This window comes from Rhea americana, unplaced genomic scaffold (genome assembly GCF_003343005.1).
Source record: "Rhea americana isolate MKP2758 unplaced genomic scaffold, rheAme1 scaffold_462, whole genome shotgun sequence".
Taxonomy (NCBI): domain Eukaryota; kingdom Metazoa; phylum Chordata; class Aves; order Rheiformes; family Rheidae; genus Rhea; species Rhea americana.
In genome coordinates this window covers 128,296-143,661 of record NW_028186604.1, presented here as the reverse complement: position 1 = coordinate 143,661, position 15,366 = coordinate 128,296, and the positions used below count along the sequence as shown (strand labels likewise).

The 15,366-nt window shown below is 39.2% G+C and overlaps 1 protein-coding gene across 3 annotated transcripts in view; it reads left to right on the top strand.

Moving 5' to 3' along the window:
* WDFY3 (WD repeat and FYVE domain containing 3) overlaps positions 1–15,366 on the top strand; it is a 145,895-nt gene that overhangs the window by 48,581 nt on the left and 81,948 nt on the right. For 2 of the 3 annotated variants that reach the window (XM_085316344.1, XM_085316343.1), the window contains exons 11-12: positions 5,977–6,170; positions 8,468–8,925. In XM_085316344.1, the coding sequence (XP_085172470.1) occupies positions 5,977–6,170; positions 8,468–8,925 (652 nt within the window). Of the gene's footprint in view, positions 1–5,976; positions 6,171–8,467; positions 8,926–10,415; positions 10,500–15,366 lie in introns of all 3 variants that reach the window. The other variant, XM_085316345.1, reaches the window with a different exon arrangement.

The following is a 15,366-nucleotide window of genomic DNA, read 5'->3' as shown; positions in this document are numbered from 1 at the left end:
CCTGAAAAGAAAGGTAAAATTATCAAACACAGTGAAGTGCTCTTTTTCTCCTCTTAATTTTTTTCAGAAGAAAATGTGGATGGTTTAGGCTACAGTGTATAAAACAGGAGTATAGTATAGGGGGAAGAACTCCTTTGTGAGGGTTTGTTTAAAAAAAAAACCCTATCACCACTTGCCAACAACACTGTAATAATTTGTAATAGGGCTTTCAATGTTGGTTTTATTTTGAAAGATTTAAGCGCAGTTAGGTATGTAATCTGTTGACACTGGCGTGTCTATTTAAATCTGATAAAAATCCAGGTGATGCGTAGTGAAAGACAACTTTCTGTTTTTAAAGGCAACTTCCCAGAGAGTGTGTACAAACTGGGCTCAGTTACGAGCGTTGGTTTTTAAAATCAGGCGGATCCCTGTTATGCTGTATGCTRTTTTATTATCCAACACATCTTGACAATAAAATGAACAGTATGTATACCTAATAGAAGTAAAAGTTATCTTTGAGAACTTTAAATAACAGATGGAGGGTGAGTGATACAACAGAAGCAATCCTTGAGGAACCGAAAGGCTTCTGGTCTTGAAGGCCATGGAACATCTTTATTCCAGCACTTCCTTCCCTCGATTCTGACTCTTTTTTTCCCTCCATTTTTTTTGTTTTTGTTTTCATTTTACTAGGAGAAATAAGAATCTGTGACAARCGCTGAAGAACGCAATCCTGAAAATTGGCCAACTCAGTTGGCAGCTTACTGTTTAAACACGGTTTCTGTTCTGACTGAGTAAAGCTTGTAACTCTTTTTATTATTATTTTCTTAGCTCCCCTTTTCTGGGCAAATTGTTTCTTGAAATTTATCCTCACTATTTAATAGCTGCTGGACAAATCAGAGTACTTTACTAAACAGACTTTTGTCATGCCCTAGGTTTTGTTGTTGTTCTTAAACTGTTCTCCCATGATGTTCTTGCTTATCTAGGTAAGCTCATTTATACCCTACATAGGTATAACAAATGCAAGCAGATTTTAAAGCAGTATAGTTGCTAATAAAAAGAACTRATCAGCTGATGAATACTTCTTGGGGCAAGGTGGTGTTTATAAAAGGTGTTGTTGTAAAGCAGAAGGTATGGAAAAAGTAAGAGGGAATCAGCAGTGAGTCAGGCTGAAAATTTGGGTCCGTCTTTAAGTTTCAATTCGTGCCTTCATATTTTGGGAGATTGTCGCTGCCGTTCTGAGCTTTCTGAAATGATTTAATCTTCCTGCCTTTGGCAATTTATGTTTTTAGTGTTTGTAGCACTGCTGTATTAACTCCAGCTCTTTCGGACAAGATTATCCTCGGTATCATAGTGGCTCTGTAAAAATCCCGTTAAGTTGGTGCTTTTCTCTTTATTAGTTTAAGTGGGAGTTGGAACAAAGTGGTGTTTGTGGGTGCACCACTGCTGATGCAAAGGAAGTACTTTCCATCTATAATCCTCAGCTTGGATTAGTGTTACGGGACTTGCAAAAGCGAGAAAGCAAGGTGATGGACTACTGTTGCTGACAGATTCTGCAGCTCTGTTAGAAAGTGTAGGGATTTGCAAATTTAGCCTATGTGAAAATCATTGCTCCAGGGTTAGATGAGAGCAGTGGCCAGCAGTGRTCTCATTTAAGAACAAGCAAATGGGAAATAAGTCATAGGGACCTATTTCCTTGCTTTTCCTAGGGAAGAGTAGGAAGGGCAGTTGTTTTCATCTGAAACCTATGGACCTTTTCCAGCAGTAAAACACAGAAGCAAGTTAAGAACACATCTGGGCTTATAAACACGTAGCATACAAACACATATTGAAACTTACTACTTACAATGCCAAGATTTTAAAAAATTATATTGCTTTCGAGCTAAATCTGAGGCTAAATCAAAATTACAAACTGTTTCTTATGACTTACAAGAGAAAAGAAGATCCAGTGTTTTTTTTTTTTTATCTCTCTTTTTTTAATACTATTCCGTTTTGTGGGAGTGCATGCAGCCATTTAAAAACTTGTTTCTCTAGCTTTCAGTTAATCTAATTGCAGCCAATGCGCTCTCTTTGTCCTATGGGTAGAAAGTAGTAACAATTTTTTTATTTGCTTTTACAGTGGAGAACCCGTCACACCTGCACCAAATGCAAAGTGACAGAATTCTATTTGGTGCCCAAATGTTGTTGACAGTTGCCTGAAAATTACTTTTTCTGACTGAAAGAGGGGTTTTTTTGGGGGAGGGGGGGAGTGCGGCGCAGAACAGGAACTGCGTGACTGATTAAAGACTGGTTTTTTTTCTATTAGAACTAGTGTCAGGTGAATTGTCAGAAAATTTGTTTGCAGTTGAAAAGAAAGATTCAAAGCATGGTGTGTCTGTGGCAAATTATATTTTTCTCTGTACACTTGTTTTTGTTTTCCTGATCCTGGAAAAATGTATTTGTGTTCTTTGGGAGTGAGAAGGCCTGTTGGCATACTTCAGAGTGAGCTGGATCTTGCCTCTAAGATAGTGTATTTACCTGCGTAGGCCCAGAATAAGAATCGCTTTATAGTTTTTCCTTTATCTGAGTTTAACACAAGGATAGTGTCAGCTGGGATGGTCAGGAACTGTCAAGATTTTGCCTTTTTTTTTAACGGTGCGTTTTCTTTTAAATCCTTTGAAGGAGTTGATGAACACCTTGCACAGGACAGACGCGGTCCGGATGGGACAAGAGCAAGAAGGAGGGGGGGGGATCCGTGTCTCCCCCGCTCCTTCCGCRGCAGTGCCAGGCTGAGTGTGAGTTGGTCTCTCCGGTGGGCAGAGCTGGCAGCCCCGGCTCAGTGCTTCAGCCCCCGCCCGAAGGACAGCTGCTAGCAGGGCCCCAGCGCGGCCCTGCTAAAGTCTGCRGCGCAGAGCTGGATTCGGTGCAGGTAGAGGAGGGAGTCTTAGYCCTGCCATCAGCTCCCATTCGTTTCCCCTGAGCATGGCACTGGAGTCACTCGTGTTCTTATTTCAATGTCTCAAGTGGTACTAGTGATGCAATCAAAAAGCAAGAGATGAGATTTTAATGGGAGCACTAAAGCCTCCCTACCATTTTCCTCCATCTGCTGTCCCACTTGTCTGTTATTTTCTATTTACAGAAACAGCATATGATGTTGCAGCAAAGTGGCAAGGATGCAGTTTCCATAACTGTTCTAGCTCTTATTTTCAGATTAGTAGGTCACTGAAGAGGAGGATGCTTTCAAAAGAATGCGATCAAAAGCGAGGTAGAAAGTATAAGCAAGATTTTCAAGACCATGAAATGTAATAAAGGGTGTTCATTGTTGGTGTGAAAAGGGGTTAGTAGAAGAAAATTCCTGTGTCCATTGGAGACATCCAGAACTGAGTGGAATATGTGCTGCCAACACCTTTGCCTTGGTTGGTGGTAAGGGATTACAGCATTACTAATTCTGAAGGACTCTATCAAAAATTACGTTTGRGAATGGGGGTTGGAATTCAGAGTAGGCCCATGACTGCATCTTAGTGTACTCTAGAGGAAAGAAAATATTGTCTAGCTAAGTTTATAAGTTCAGAATTAGTTACCACTGTTGAGGAATGTTGGTAGCACTGTTTTAGAAAGGGTACGATGCCGTCGAGTCTGGTTCCACGTGCTGAGGCTGGATTACCTATGCGTAGGCCATCCTGAGCAGATGTTTGAAGCTATTAAACTTTCCAGAAAGGATTTTATATAATGTTCTTCTCTCGATAGTTCTRATGTTTTATCATTTGTCAGAGCTTTTGCTCATATACAAACGTGTATTCTTTGCTATGAGTTAAGCTTACATCATCTTGATATTTATCCCGTTCTCAGTGGTTTTGGAGAACAATGCAGATCACTGTTATCTTTAAAGCAACCATGTCTATGTTAGATGACTTTTATCCTCCTCTCCTRTGTGTTAATATGCTGGGGTGCTACATTGGGTTGTTTGGGTTTTTTTTTCCCCATCCATCATGTGCAGTATTTAGACTGAGCATTTGCCTCCTACTCAGGTTCTGATCCATTAAAACTTCCAGAGTTGTCTATKCCATTTTACCACTCCATGCATTTTCAAGTGGTTGGCCCCCAGTTCTGTTGAATTCCAACTTGTGGCTTCAGACCACTTTTCAAGATCACTTTCAAGCTCCATCCGCTGAGCGTTTCCAACATCTGCCAGCTTGGGGTTGTCTGCACGCTTGATAAATACATTCCTTGTTCCATCAGCAAAGGCAATATTCGCTGCGCTCAAGATAAACCCCAGCGGCGCRTCCTTTGTCAAATCAGAAAGGCATTTCAGTGACCCAGGTGTTACTCTGCGTTGATGTTTCAATTTGTTACGCATTTAGTCTGTCGTGGTTGCATTTGTGCTGTTTTGTGGGTTGCTTATGAGAATGCTATGGATAATGCTGCTGGAAGATTTACTGAAGCTGAGATACTTTTCACATGCTACTTCCCCTGTATCTACCAAGCTAGTTATGCTGTAAAGGAGAGGAGGGAAAAATGATATTGTTGATTTAGTAGATGAATTTTTTTTCAATGACAAATGAAGAAGCAAGTAAATTATTCCGAAATGAGGAAGTTTAGAGAGGAATTAGCATAGATTGCAGGTGAATTACATGAATCAATTATGCACTTCCATATTTATTGCTCTGCTTTGGTTTTCCCGTGTAAGAAAAGGCAGAATTAGCAAAGATTTGGAAAAGAGTGGCAAAAAGGTTAGCTGGGGAAGAGTTGCAAAGAGTTTTTTTTTTTTTTTTCTTTTCTTTTCTTTTCTTTTCTTAAGACCAATTGTTTCATTTTTAAGGCTGAATGAGAGGAGGTGGTGTAAGGATGTGATAACATCTCTAGGAGACGGAAACGACTTTATGTTTTAGAAGCGGTTGGATGTTGGCTGGGTCTCTGCCCGTAGGGCTAAGTTACACATGCACCTTTTTGGCAGAGTGTCTAAGGTACCTAAGCCTTGCTCCTGTGAGATACCAACTGTGGTACTCGAAGGCTTCACCAGCTCAACCTTCAGGGGTTTGATAGAGCCGCGCAGGATGATTTTGAAACCTTTTCTCAAAGCAGTTGTGGCTGCTGTTTGGGTGGCACGGTTGGGATGGGAGCCCAGTGGCACTGTACCCAGAAGCCAGCAGGGGTTTTAGGCCATTACGGATGGGCACAAATAGGCATTATGTTTCCTTGAAATGCTTTATCATGCGCTCAAAGCTTTGTTTCTCATCTTAAAACAGTATGTCTGATAAGGTTTTCTGAACTTCGTGCATAATTGGTAAGAGAATTTCAGGCAGGGAATGCAGGTGTCCAGAGCTAGRCAGGTTCACAGGATAGTCAAGAATCTAGACTGAAAGTGGAAGAATTGTAAAATATTACTTCGTGGTCAGTGAAGTCTAGGGAGCTGACCGTTGAGACATCCCACCTCCCCTGAAAAAGACAAATGGATGACAAACCTAACGTTTCAAGGTTCATGGCCTCTCCTTTTGCCATGTCTGTATCTTATGCAGGGAACATAATTCCAGTATGTGTAAATAGATTCAAGCGCTTCTCAATCAATGCTTCTAGTTTGCTATTTTTATCTAGAAGCATAGTTATATTTTGGCAATGAACAAAATTGAATGCAAGCACAGTCCTTACCCAAAACAGCTTGTAGTTTCCACTAAAGATAYAGTTTCTGCTATGTTTTATTTGTTTCATTCCGTGACTCCTAGAATTCTACATGAAGTTAATAACTACTGAATATGAAGACATTCTTAGAACTTATCTATATCCCTGTACTCAACAYCCTCAATGAAAAAAGTTGTAAAAGTATCATTTAAGTTCTGCTCTGCTTTGCAGTGAGAGAGCGGGGGAGAAATTCTTTTAATAGCTGTACGACAAAAACTGTCTTTCAATCTGCAGAAGCGAAAACAGAAACATTTTGTGTTGTATTTGTTATTATTTGTTACTGATTGTATTATTCAAATTCCTTATGTTCTTGTCCTGTTCTCCCACTTCCCCTCTTCTGCACAGGTATTTTCAGGGAGTTTGGCGGCGCAAGATGCGTGCACAACATAGTGAAGTATCCGCAATGCCGGCAGCATGCGCTGATGATCATCCAGCAGCTGGTGTTATCACCTAGCGGGGAAGATGATATGGGCACTTTGTTAGGACTGATGCACTCGGCTCCACCTACGGAACTGCAGCTGAAGACAGACATCTTAAGGGTAAATGAAGTACTGCTTAGGACTCTGGCTCTTAYGATACAGTGTAAATAGGGTTTGACTGGATGTATAGCTGCTGAGTATAGAGATTGCCCATAGAGCCGAAATGAGTAAATTAGATGTTCCTTTCTTGCTTTCCTACACGAAGTTTCAGAATCACAGATGTGACCACCAGTGAACGAGATGGTTGCTTTTAGCATCATCGTTTGTAATCATCGTTAGTGGGTGAGAAATGAGGGCCTACAGTTAGGGTAGTCTTCCCTGGCAGGGTATTAGTCAGTTAAAAATGCTGAAAAATACATAGAAAAACAAGCACTTAACACACAAGTGTATTTTCAGTGCCTAGCTTGAATTTTCCTCTGGCAGACATCCATTTTTRTTATAGAATCAGTAAGGTTGGAARGGACCTCTGGAGAWCATCTAGTCCAACCCTCGAGTGAGTGGCCCATACAGGGATCGAACCCACAACCTTGGCATTATTAGCATCACGCTCTAACCAACAGAGCTAAACCTAACCACTGGTATTTAATTGGCTAGCATAAATGTAAATAATTGTGACCATAAAAGATCAGTCTAAAATTGAAGAGGACTGTGAGTAGAGGAGGAAAAGAGAAGAATGTCAACTGTTCTGTATTACTAGTTATATTTGGTCACTAATCTAGGATCACAGTTTCTTCTTGGAAGAGCTGATGTTATTTTTTAAATGGATATAATACTGTTTTTTTAAGATAGAAAAGAAGCCGAGGCAAGCCATAATAGGTAAAAATGAATCTTGCTGGAAAGAACTCAGATACAGCAAGGTTCATCTCTGTTAGAAGGAACTGTTGTATTTCTCTTGTAGATGAGCAGTCTTAYGTCATTCAAAAAGACGAAGAGGAAAGCTAGTAATAAAACGATTCATTCTACATACCTCATCTGTCAACGTTTTTAGTAATTTTTAAAGCATGACACTTAGGGGAAAGAAGGATATTGCAATTTCCCCATGGATTTAAGATATTAAGCCAGGGTTTCTGTCCTCTTCATCTGACCTGTTGTAGTTGTCTTCTATCTGTGCTGCTTTAGGAAGTTTTGGGGATGGAACTGACAGCCTAGAGCACTGTAGGCGGTACGTCCCTTGTTTTTTCTCCAGGTTTGCCAGCAGTCGAGATAACTGTCCTCAGAGGAAGGAATCAGTCTGGCCATTTTATTACCTGTCTGCTGAGTACTTAATGCACGATTCCAAAGAAGTGAAATTTCTGTTAGGAAAGCTTTTTTTTTTTTCTTTTCTGTTTTTAAGCCTATTCTTTTTTTGTATCAAGAATGTTTTTCTGTTGTTTGTGGTATTTCACACTGAAAAAAAAATTCTTCTGTATTCTGTATTCATACTTGGGTCAAAGTTCTGAAGACAGCTTTTTTTTTTTTTTTTTTTTTTTTTTGGTTGGCTGGAGGTTGATATGTCCCTCCCCATGCCAAGGAATTAAGAAAAATATGACTATTATTCTCTACTACCTAGATATTTGTTATTTCCACTGTCTACACTATGACTTTATGTTTATAACACAAGTAACATTTTCTCCAGATTTGTTTTGCTGTGTCAGATTTATTTTTAAACAACAGATCTTTTAAAATCTTGTTTCATTCGGTTTTTCGTTTTTATTTCAAAGTAGAGATTTATTAATTTCGTTATAGAGAAAGGCAAAACTAAGCTTTGGGGGGTTAATGGAGGGCTAAGGTTTTAGGGGGTTGTTTGTTTTGCCGTATTACGTTTGAGAAATGCTGTGGCTTCTTGACTGGTACGTAGCAGCTTGTCAGCTTCTAATGCGTGCTAGATTAGTGAGACCCCTATGTCAGGATGCTCCAAGGCTTTTAAGTGTTTAGATTTCTCATTGCTACAGGCAGGCATCTGCCCAGTTTGAATTTGTATTGTTTATGAAGTAGGATGGCAGAGCAGATTTCTCTTGAATCCCTGTATTCTGTGCCTTATTAAGAGAATCACTTGGGGGTGTTGAGTTCCCTTGTAGACTTTGTCAAGGTTTTTTGTTGGCAGCTCATTTACCAATTAATTTTGTYATCTCTTAATTACAGATATTGCTTCTTCCCCACCACTCTATCTTTTCATTTTGTTAGCTCTTGAGGATGTGGACTCTTACAGTCCCTGATATGCTGATCTTCAGAGACTTCAGGCATTACCAAATTCTGACAAATGTCAATAATAGTTTTAGTAGCATACCAAACAAAGTTCATATCTTTTTCAAGGTATTAGTAATGCTGCTGGGTTTTTCTTTTCTTCTTCTTTTTTTTTTTTTTTATTTTGTCCATAGGCCCTTCTCTCAGTGCTAAGAGAAAGTCACCGCACAAGAACGGTTTTTAGAAAAGTTGGTGGATTTGTGTATGTCACATCTTTACTCGTTGCTATGGAAAGATCCTTGTGCTCACCACCTAAGAATGGCTGGGAGAAAGTAAACCAGAATCAAGTGTTTGAACTGCTTCACACTGTGTTCTGCACATTGACTGCAGCAATGCGCTATGAGCCAGCCAACTCTCATTTCTTCAAAACAGAGATCCAGTATGAAAAGCTGGCAGATGCTGTTCGATTGCTTGGCTGCTTCTCAGACTCAAGAAAAATAAGTCCCTTGAATGTCTTCCCTTCAAATACACAGCTATTTCAAAGACTATTGGAGGATGACCTAATATCCCTGGATTCAGTGTCACCCACGCTACGACACTGCAGCAAACTTTTTATTTACCTCTACAGAGTAGCAACAGATTCTTTTGACAGGTATGGGTCGTCTTTTTTTCTTTTCTTTTTCCTTAGAATTCCCCAAATAGTTTCCTTGAAATACATTCATTAAAACCTTTACTATTTCCATCTTAATCTGTTGCTTTGTTCCTTCACTTCACCAAGAGGAATAAGGTGTCTACATCTGACCAAATACTGATTAGTATGTGGTGGTTTCAAGGYTATGCAGTATTCCCTCTCTTGAATGTTTTCATTGTGACAACAGTTAAGATAGAGATGACCGTTTTTGATGATATTTGATATATTTAAACAAGCTGTTGGTCTGCCTGTCTGCTTGCTTTATCCTACAAAACTGCAAGACCTTTGTTCATCTTCTAAGTCAAATGAAAAAATGGTTGTTGAGCATCACACCGTAATTTCTGGTTTTCTTCAATATGGAATTTTAAGATGAGTTATTATCTAATTCACAGCAATTGATCCTTTTTTTTAGATGGATAGGCATGTTCTTCAAAGTTCCAATTAGCTTGTAAATTAAAAAAAAAAAACTTTTGTGAAGAATTGCAGCAGAACATATTGAAGTACTTGCTTAAATTTTACTTCAGGGTCGTTCTCAGCTATATTTTCATGTACAAGGAAAAAATACAAAGACTTAAGTAGCATATCTTGGGTCTTACAGCTTTTGTACCCCAACTATTTAATGCATGTGGTTTTATTTTCAAAGATGGGACACTTAGAACGTAACAAAGGATCTGATTTTCAAAATATTGAAGGGGTGGTAGCAGTCTTGAGCTATTAATTGAGCTGCAAGTTGGTCAGACTTCCATAAATTAGATGACAAGAAAAATAACTGATTTTTTTTTTTTTATGGAAATTTTGCCTGCTAAGCATGCCAGAAATTGATGTACTTAGTCTCAGTTAAAGATATCGTTGGCATTCAGATTGAGGGAGGAAAAAATGTATTAAGAATGCGTTGCACATACTATAAAAGTTAAAACCATAATAGCAGCTAACGGTAGAGTTTGAGGAAGCAAGAATGGGGTAAGTAAATGTCCTAGCTTTTTYGCGTAAGCTATTTCATTCAGTGCTTTTCTTGCTGTCATCTTAAGTGCCTGTGTTTTCCTTTTTTTCTTAAATCTTCTGTTCATCGGTCTTTGTGAAGTTTACATTGTTTTTATTTCTAATCCATGTTGGTCAAACTGATTTTCTCAGACTTTAATTTCTCCTCTTGGTTTCTGCTGTTTAACATCGGAAGAGTGATTCTGCTTCGCTGCCGCGATCGTTAGCGCTGAACCTCGGCYGGGTAACGAGCAAGCGCCGCGGAGCCGTGCCGTAGAGCGGACGGGCGCTTTGCACGTCTCTGGGCTCGCCCGGCGCGTGCTGCTCCCTTGTGCTCTCCGTCGTCRGTGGTGTTTCTGGAGGATGGATCCTATCGAAAATGTGCTGGTGGTGGTTTCTGTAAAACTAACGAGCTTCTGCCTCTGGTTTCTTCTCTAACCTCTCTGTCCCACCCCTGTCTGTTTTGTCTGTAGTCGTGCAGAACAGATCCCTCCCTGCCTGACAAATGAGACTTCTCTCCCCTCTCCTTGGGGGACACCAGCTCTGTCCAGGAAAAGGTACCGACCCTTTTAAGAGAAGCTCATCTTGCTTCTGGTTTTTCTCTCTYGCTCTTGTGTTTCGTTGTTCTTGTTTTTTCTGTGAAATTTTTTTTCCTTGAGGTGTGCATGTTGACTTGTATGTTTATTGCATAGAATAAATGTGAAGGGGTGTTTCRTAGTGAATCCTAGGTCACGACGCTAATGTATTAAGAACACAATTTAGTGTCTACAGAGCCTTGAATCACTTTCTGCTAAGCTGCTTTTGATTCAAAAACAAGTCAGATCTACTGTCAGATCTAAGGAAGGTGTGAATGCCGTTCTCGGGAGCAGTTGCGAGAAGTTCAGACTGTGCCGGTGGATGAATTAATGAAGATGAGTTTCTTTTTTCCTGACTAATTTTCAGGAAGAGGTRTTTTCTTTTAGCCCGAAGGTTGATGGCTTGTTGAACTTCTCATTTGTTAGTAATTACACAGAAAATAAGAAGAAGAATAAAAATAAGAAAGTAAGGTAAGGATGAACCTGTCCGTTCTTGACTGCCGTAGAGCGCAKAGGCATGCTAAATTAGAAGCTTTGGAAAGCAAGCACAATTGACACAGTTCAGAAATCGCAACGCACGTGCACACACACGCATTTTCCCAATCTACTGTCTCATCTCTGTATCTCAGTGTCTGGTAGATTATTTACGTGTTGTTTCCTTCCCCCAGCTCCAAATCAACTGCTTCAGCAGCACTGTGGCTTACACACTTTTCATCTTCAAAAGCAAATCTCCGTATCACCTGCGTAGATTCATAGATGGATTGATAGTTTTCTGAGGTGCAGGTGCCGTTTGTGGAAAATATGGTCTTTCTCCCTTGGTGTTCAGATTAAAACATTTCATCAAGGCTCATGCATGGAACGCAGTATGTTTTGCAAAGGGGAAGCCACCAAAGCTGCGCCGGGAACCTGCTCTGAAGGGAAACGCTTGGACTAAAGCAGATTCCCAAAGAAACATCTCTGTGTTGCCGATTGACGTTATGCAGGTCACGTGTTGCTGTTCTACGTGAATTGGCTTAGAAAAAGCCACTTTTCTAATAATCCAGAACCTCTCAGGCTGTTATTTCATTCCTAATGCTGAGGTATTTGAGACCAGACTTCACTTACCCTTCAAATAGAAAAACTGTAGCTGCCAAGCACCTCTTCTCTCTCTCTCACTGAGGAAACTTGAATGAAACCAGCCCTTTCCATGAAGGCTTTCTGCAGTTTTGGCCAAAATATTAGCCACTAGCGTTGTGGATTACCCTGCTCAGATTCCCTGCGTTCTTCAAATGCAAAAATGTGCAAAAATTTACTTGCAGCAGAATACACGTAATGCCTGCCAAACATAAGCGGATTCCAGGGCATAACGAATTGGTAGTTGACAGTCTGTTAATTTAATATACACACATATGTACAAACACACACATGCATATACATACATATATATATATATATATATATATATATATATATATATATATATGCATTAGGCATCTTTTTTGGTCTTTCTAATAATAAAAATGCAACATTTGTTTAAAAACTGTGTACTATGAGGCTACGTAAGTATTGTACATTCTAAAAAAATCAGTATGCAGATAGGGTGCTTTAGGTAATTTAAGTAAGCAGTGATACAGGTCCTTGATGAGGTGAATGACTGCATTTGATAATTGACCTTTGCAAAGAAAATGGCTTTTGGGTGATGCAAGTTGTATAGGACTTCAGGTGAAGATGCAGAAAGGGCATGTGCATGTTAGCCTGGGAGAATTTTCAGATCCATGAGACAAAAAACATGTTTTCAAGTAAACAAACACAGACAGACAGGCTTTTCGAAAAGTCTGTGGAAGCAGCTGTCTGGTTTCTCACAGTTGTTCAGCACTACGTTTGTCATTCCTACTGAATGCAGGGCTAGTAGTTGGGATCTTTCTCCTTTCAAAAATAAGCAGCTTGGTTTTCCCAACCCAAATTTAGGTTTGGGGCTTTTCTTTTTTTTTTCCTTCTGTTTTTTTTTTAACCTTATGAAAATGTCTCTTCTGACAGCAGCACTCCCTCTTTTCTTGGTCTATTTATTTATGTATTTATTTATTTATCATTACCTCCTTTCCTTTTCTGTCCCCACATCTCCCCAGCTGCTGTGGCCTCTTCAGCTTTCTAGCTCAGATGACAGATCTCTAAGGGGGAGCCCTGAGTTATTTGCCTAAAATTGCAAGCAAACACATGTGCACCCAYATCATTTTTATAAACAAAAATAGTTTGGTTCTGTTTTTTATACACACACTTTAGAACAGCTCTGGATAAATAGAGATGCTAAGATTTTCTTATAGATTATGTACCACTATCTSAAGTTGTATTTTCCCAAGCAATGTTGCACACTAAATATTACCTTTGACATAGAGTAAGTATGAATTCTTTAGCACATGTGGTGTTATACCACATAGTTTTATTTCCCAGTGTTACACAAGATRCAGTGTTCTTTCACCTCCCTATATAATTTGAATTAAGAACTATAGCTGTGCCACTACTTTGACTGCTGTTAATTCTAGCAGAAGCAAGTCTGACTTGACAGGGCAGGTCTCATCTTTTTTCTCAAGAGGAGGCTTTTGGCATGACAGGCTAAAAGGGAGAAGAGAACGTAACTGTCACTTTGTAAAAGTAATGGCTAAAAATGTTTTATAATTTGGATGATAACCACTCTTGGAGAATGATATATATTGAGAGGGATTATCCGCAACAGATCCAGTTTACTTTTTCCAGATAAAACTAGTGTTGTTTTTCATGTTAACAGTTGGACTTAATTATACAATTTGAGTTTGAAATGTTTTCACTTTTTTTCTCCTTTGAATTAGAATGATATATGAATTGTCTCCGATGTTTGCCTTTTTCCATCATCTGCTTCTTCCTTTACTCTCTTCTAGAGAATACGGAAATAGAATATAAAAATATGTAAGCTTGAGGAAATGAAATTTATGCAAGTTTTGCACTGAAATACAAATGTATAACATGTGACTTTGGTAGGATTTTATAAGATCTAGTTTCTTTTCCCAGTCTAGCAAATATTTTTTGAACTGGTGTTTTTTCTGGCTTTGGCACAAGTACTCCCGACATGAAGAACTGAATAGGGAAGCTGGGATATCTTAAAGGGATGTGAAAATCATCTAACTAATGATGTGTGCTGGTGGGGTATAATATTTTTCGTAATGATAGCAAAAAAGCGAATTGCCTAATCTTGATTGGATCCCTTGCCCCGTTCTTTGCGTGTGATGCTGAAGTGCAGCCAGGATCATGTGCTTGCCTGTGACTCATACTGARTAATGGCTCAAGGTTTTATTAGGTGCTGTAATATGACTTCAAAGTTTGCTTAATGAAGTGAATTTGATACCCCAGATGAGGGCACTTAAAAGTATAATTTCTGTTTTAAAAATTGGTGGCRGTTTGTTCTTTAACAATTTCTTAGGAAGTAGAATTTTGTTAGACTGAAGAGCATTCGTAAATACAAATGGATGTTTAGTTTTTAGGTCATATACCTTAAACTTGCATTGAGACTTTGAAGGTGATGTTAGGAAGTAGGAGTTTTCTTGAAGTATGGAGGAAAAAAAAGTATGAAGAAAAAAAATACTTACGAGAGTATTATTGCTATGATGCATCAAAAAATTGCCTGTATTTCAGTCTATGGGTTAGGATAAGTTCTACTGCAGTATTATCAGTTGTTCCACCAGACTTGGTGCGTGAGGTATCTCCTAAGTTGGGGAAAGCTCAGTTTTGTTTTTTAAGATTAAATAAAATGAAGTCTGCTAGAAAAGATTGTTTGAAAAATCGRTATTTTAGAGAACTTGTGAAAATACTTTCAAAACTGATGAGGACGGTTTCTCTTTTTTTTTTTTCTTTTTTCTTTTTTCGTAAGTCAATATAAAGTTGCTGTCCTGCTTCAGGTCTGGTGTAAGTACCTGCTGAATGACTAGAGCATCAATAATTTTTTAAAAACTMTCTTTTTAAAAAGTAGACTTGGATCATTCCACATGCCAGTCTTTTACTGAACTATCCTGAGGCCTCTTGACTGGAAAGCTGTTGTGGATGTATAACACAGTTATGTAGTTGAAATGCTCCTTATTCAGCCCATTTTCTGGTGCTGTATTTTGTAACATCTCCTCCTACTCTAAATCTCCCGGTGCCTTGGGCTGCCCCTACAAAGGACGTTTCTTGCCGATTCCAACATGTTTATTTGAGGTGAAGCTGTCAATGCTTTTAGGACAGAATCCTACTTCCGACCTTGCTTATCTCCCCTCTATGTCCTGTTTTTCTCAGGAAAAAAAAAAAAAGATTTCCTGATCAGAAGTGCTTAATGGGTAAGGCACAGAGACTCCTTGAATGTTAGTGCTCTTGAAGGTGGATTGCGATGGCTGAGAGTGGGAGAGAGGAGAGGAAAGGAAAAGCCTCTTTGGACAGGTCTGATATGAAGAAACCTCTTTTTGAAAGGATTCACTTGATATAAAATGGCACCAAATATTTGGCCTTCGGGGCAACTTGTTCCATGCAAGTTCCGTATCCCTTCTCAAAACCAGGCATAAATGGGAAATAATAGAGAAATAATACCTGTTACATTTTGTTGTGGTGAGCACGAACTTTTCAAGAAGCAGGTCCACGCGAGGTATCCTTGCTTCTAAACTATGGCTCTGAAAGCATCCGTTTGCTCAGCTGCTCTCACTAGCAACATGTTGAATCCGTAGCCGAAAAGTTCTTCGTTGAGCCGACGCTGTGGGGAGTTTCGCTGAAATGAGAAGTGCTTCAAAGGCCATTGGTGCGAGCAGTAGCTTCGAAGTCAGCGTGTCAAAGCCTCTTTTCCTCGGCTCACACTTAAAAAAAAAAAAAAAAAAAA